Here is a 4,536-nt window from a genome sequence, read left to right as displayed (position 1 = left end):
TTCCCCCAGGAGCTGCCTGGGTTTTCGAGGGATGCGGGCAAGCCCCTGGCACGGGAAAACCGACGTGGCGGTCCCGGGGTGCCCGCACCGCGCCGCATCCTCCCCGGGATACGCTCGGGAGCCTCCTTTCCGGGAGCTGGGGGGTTCTGGGGGCTCCCCTCTGACCCAGACAGACCGAACAGCATCGTGTCCTGCACGCCCGAGCCCCCGGGGGGGATCCGGAGCCACTGCCGGTGCCCTTGGAGCAGGGCACGGAGGGAAAGGGGCAGAGCTGAGAGGGAAAAAGCTGCCGGGGAAATCCGTGCCAGCCCTCAGAAACGACACACGCGGCAGAGCGAGGTGTTAAACTAAAGTTTATAAATTAAAAAAAAAAAAAAAAAAAGTACAGCGGGTAGCTTACAAACATTCACAATTCATTTGAAGTAAATACTCTAGTTGAGTGCACAGTGCCATTAAAAGAGAAAGGGAGGAAAAAAAAATAAAGAAAAAAAAAAGCGATGAGTTACCTTGAATGAAAGAAAGTGTAATTACATTGCTGAGCAGATCAGAAATCCCCGCCCCTGAAGGAGAGGGCTGCAGAAGAACTGTGAAAGGCACTGTTGGTATTAAAATTTCCCGTTACATCGATTTTTTTTTTTTAAAGCCTGACTAGAAATATTCACATTGAATATAAAAATAATAATAACAACAACTTTAATACAACTGGAAAGTGCGAAAAATCCGTAACTCCTCCCTCCCCGAACACGGAAAGATCTCAGGAAAACAAAACAAAACAAAAGAAAAAAAAAAAAAGAAGTCTGGAGTTGCAATATAAGTCTCACCCTTTTGTGACATATTTATCCTTTGCCAGGGATCATGGAGTACAGGAATAACATGGGCAACAAGAGCAGGGGGGATCTGAAAGAGGCTTCCTTACATTCAGCACCATACAAGGCACACTCAGTTTGCAACGAGTCGGAAGACCAAGGACTCAAACAGACGTCAAAAAAAAGCTTCCTTACAATCCACCGAGGGAGTCCTTGATCTCCTCTTTGGAGCTGCATTTGGTTTCGTGGCGTTTTGTTGTTGATGGTGTTTTTTTTTTTTTTCCTTTCCTTTTTTCTCTCTCTCTCTTTCTCTCTCCCACACAAGATCGAGTCTCTACCGATCCGAAGCGAAATCAAACAAACAAAAAAACAAAAAAGTCTACACCAAATACACTGACAACATGGATACCATGAACTAGTCGTGCCGAATTGCAAGAGTCCTCGGCTGCCGGGGTGGGGACGGGGCGAGGGGGTGGCCGAGAAGTCCTACGCTGGGAGAGGAGCGGGTGAGGGACCGTCCAAATAATATTAATAATAAAAATAACAATAAAATAATAATAAATACTGTCCAAGGCACCGAGAGCTGCGGCGGGGGCTGTGGATGGGAAGCAGGGGGAGTGGGAGACGGGCTCCCCGGGGTGCTGCGGGGGGCGCACGCTGGGTGCCCCTCACTGGGTGCCGGCGGCTGCGGCGCAGGTGGACAGTGCCCAGCCGGGCAGGCAGTAGTAGGGGTAGTAATAGGAGGGCTGGAGGGAGAGCAGCGAGGGCGGCCGCAGCACCTCGCCGGGGTGGTACTGTCTCTGGTCGTCGCGCACCAGCACCTTGACGGCCACCTTCTTGGCGGCGGGCGCGGCGGCCAGCAGGTCTGCGGCCATCTGCCGCCTCTTGGTCTTGTAGCGCCGGTTCTGGAACCAGATCTTCACCTGCGTCTCGGTCAGCTTCAGCGAGGCGGCCAGGTCGGCCCGCTCGGGCCCCGACAGGTAGCGCTGGTGGTTGAAGCGCCGCTCCAGCTCGAAGACCTGCGCGTGGGAGAAGGCGGCCCGGGAGCGCTTCTTGCGAGGCTTCGGCGCCGCCGCCGCCTCGTCCTCCGCCGGCAGCAGCTTCCCGCACTTGCCCGCTCCGTCCTCCTCCTCCGGCGGGCTGCGATCTGCGGGCAGGGCGACAGCACGGCGGTCACGGCGGGCAGCCACCGGGACGCCCCCATCCCCCGGTCCCCCGCGCCCCGGGAGCCGCTGCTGGGGTCGCCGGTTCCGGCCCGACGGCACCGGGGGCCCGACGGCACCGGGGGTTTTTCGGCCTTCTGGGCTCGAAGGGGGGCTCGGCCCCTCTCCGACCCCTTCCCCTCCATCCCTCCGGTCCGGGCCCTCGGCACAAGAGCCCCGCGGCCGCCTCCCACCCGCGACCCACCGGAGAGCGACCCCTCCTCCCGGCCCGGCCCGTACCTGAGACGGCCGCCGACATCTCGCTGTCACTGAGCCCGGCGTTGTCCCGCTCCGCCGCCTCCGGGGGCTGAGCCTCCGCCGCCGCCGGCCTCCCCCCGCCGCCCGCCGCCTCGGCGGGGCGGCCGCTGCCCCCGGCGCCCTCCTCCTCGGAGCGCCGCTCGCCCTCGGGCTCCTCGCTCAGCGCCGAGTCCGAGTCCCAGCTCGCCGGCGTCCTCGGGGCGGCAGCGGCCGGCCGGGCAGCACCGGCCCCGGCCCCGGCCCCGGCGGGGAGCGGCGGCCCCTCGGCAGCCCCGCAGAGCCTCCATCCCCCGGGCGGCCCCGGCGGCCGCCCCGCCGCGTGTCGGGCGCGCTCCTCCTTCTTGTTGAGGATGGCCTGGATGGAGAAAGGCGTCAGGGCGTTGCCGCCGCGCACGGCCATGGCCCGGCGGGGCGACAGCGAGCAGCGACGGCGCCGCGCCTTCAGCTGGGCGACCGCATCGCCGCCGCCGCCGGCCGCTCCGGTGCCGCTGCCGGTGCCGGGCCTTGGTGCGCCGCCGGGAGGCCGGGCAGCAGCGGGGGCAGCAGCGGGGGCAGCCTCTCTGCGCCGCTACCGGCCCGCCCGCCCATAGGGACGGGGCCGCCGGGGCCGCCGCCGCCGCGCTCCGCCGCGGGTCCCTGGCGGCGCGGGCGCTGCCTCCGCCCCGCTCTGTCCCGCCCCCGCCCGCCCTCTGCTTTTTCTCCCGCCGGCGCCGCCGGCCCTCGCCGCCGCGCGACGGCGCCGGCCCCGCGCCTTCCCATTGGGCGGCGGGCGCGCAGGCCGCGCGCCGATTGGCTCCCCGCCGCGGGGAGACGCGCGCCGCGGGGGTTAACCCCTTGCGGCCCGCGGCGGGGCCGGGTGTGTGTGTGGGGAGGGGGGTGCAGCGGGACGGGGCCGCGCCGTCGGGGGGATGCTGCTGGGCGGGAGGACGGCACCCGGGGATTTTGGGGCAAGGGGGAGCGGAGCAGAGCGAGTCCGCACGGTGCCCCCGGGCTCGGCTTCGCCCCTCGAAGCGCACCCACACGCCCTTGACCTGCTCCTGCCCGGCCGTGCGCCCACCTCCAGCACCCTCCGGCTCCGCTGGAATCGGTTCTCAACGACTTTGGCGAGAGAGAAATGTTTTCCCACATCGTTCTTAGCGGAAAAAAAATAAATGAAGACAATAGATAACCCCGCCTCGGTACGCAGCGCCTCGCTGGAGATGGTCTTCGCCTGGCTCAAGGAGCAGAGGGCTCGTCCTTCCCTGCCGGTAACCCTGGGGGGGCTCCTTTCTTTTTCCCGTTTTCCCACCCAGGTATTTCCCCTGGAAGCTGCCGGCTCTGCCGTCTGTGCCACGATGCAGCCGGAAAACATCCGAGGGGATTTTTTAAGAGATGGAAGGAAATAAGAGGGGAGCCTTGATCGATCCTCTTATGTGTAGGAAGGTGCCTTGTGCGGGTAGTCTAAGGGGTGATGGAGAGACGAGGGGTGAAATTTGGGGCGTCAGAGGGGACGTGTGGGTGCACAGGGGTGAGAACGAGGAGAAGGGCAGGCGGGGCAGGTGGGGGAGCAGGGCCGGGGGGAGGTTTTGGGGCACGGAGGGGACGGGGAATAGTGGGGTGTGCTCCTTCGTCCAGGCTCCGCTCAGGTGTAGGGGCAGAGCCGCTATGGGGCCGGGGAGCGGCGAGGAGGAGGAGGAGAAGGAGGAGGATGAGCCATCTTGCAGCCCCCCCAAGCCCCTGCTTTACGGGGCTTCGCGTCCAAGCTTTTGGAAATACCTGCGGTTAGCTCACAGTGGTTGCGATTCTTCGCTGATTTACCGAGCCTCCCTCCCCGCCGTCCCTTCTCTTTTTATCTTTCTATTTTTATTTATTTTTTTAATTTTATTTTTCACTCCTTATCCCCACCACCACGACCTCCCTCAGCCTCCCCGGGCTATCTCTGCGCCCTCTTCCCGGACAAAAAAAAAAAAAAAAAAAAAAAAAAAAAGAGAGAAGGACATTTCGGGGGAGGAAACGTCTGGGGAGCGAGCAGCGGCGGGGGGAGGCCGGCGGGGGGCTGCGGAGCCCGGGGGCCTGCTGGGTGGTCCCACCGAGCCCCCCCCGACCCTCCGGGAAGAGGGGCAGCGGGACGGACGGACAGACAGACCGCCGGGGGGATGCACAGCCCGCCCGGCTGCGGCGGAGGGGAATCCGAGCATGAAGCCTCCCCTCTCTGCCCCATCCCTGCCTCTCCCCGGGGGGGACCCTCCTTGGAGACCCCCCCCGGGATACAGCCGAAGCCCTGCAGGGGA

At 63.9% G+C, this 4,536-nt stretch overlaps 1 protein-coding gene across 1 annotated transcript; it reads right to left on the bottom strand.

Annotated features, from left to right (window-relative positions):
- Positions 1 to 328: 328 nt before the first annotated feature.
- NKX3-2 (NK3 homeobox 2) lies at positions 329 to 2,900 on the bottom strand. The gene is made up of 2 exons (XM_082760249.1): positions 2,249 to 2,900; positions 329 to 1,953 (listed from the first exon to the last, which is right to left on the bottom strand). The coding sequence occupies exons 1-2, from the start codon at positions 2,664 to 2,666 to the stop codon at positions 1,475 to 1,477; spliced, it is 897 nt and encodes a 298-aa protein (XP_082616375.1). The 5' UTR covers positions 2,667 to 2,900; the 3' UTR covers positions 329 to 1,474.
- Between the last annotated feature and the right edge of the window lie 1,636 nt (positions 2,901 to 4,536).

The sequence above is a fragment of the Aythya marila genome (assembly GCF_965140915.1).
Source record: "Aythya marila genome assembly, chromosome: 4".
NCBI lineage: Eukaryota > Metazoa > Chordata > Aves > Anseriformes > Anatidae > Aythya > Aythya marila.
This window is presented reverse-complemented; position numbering and strand designations above follow the sequence as displayed.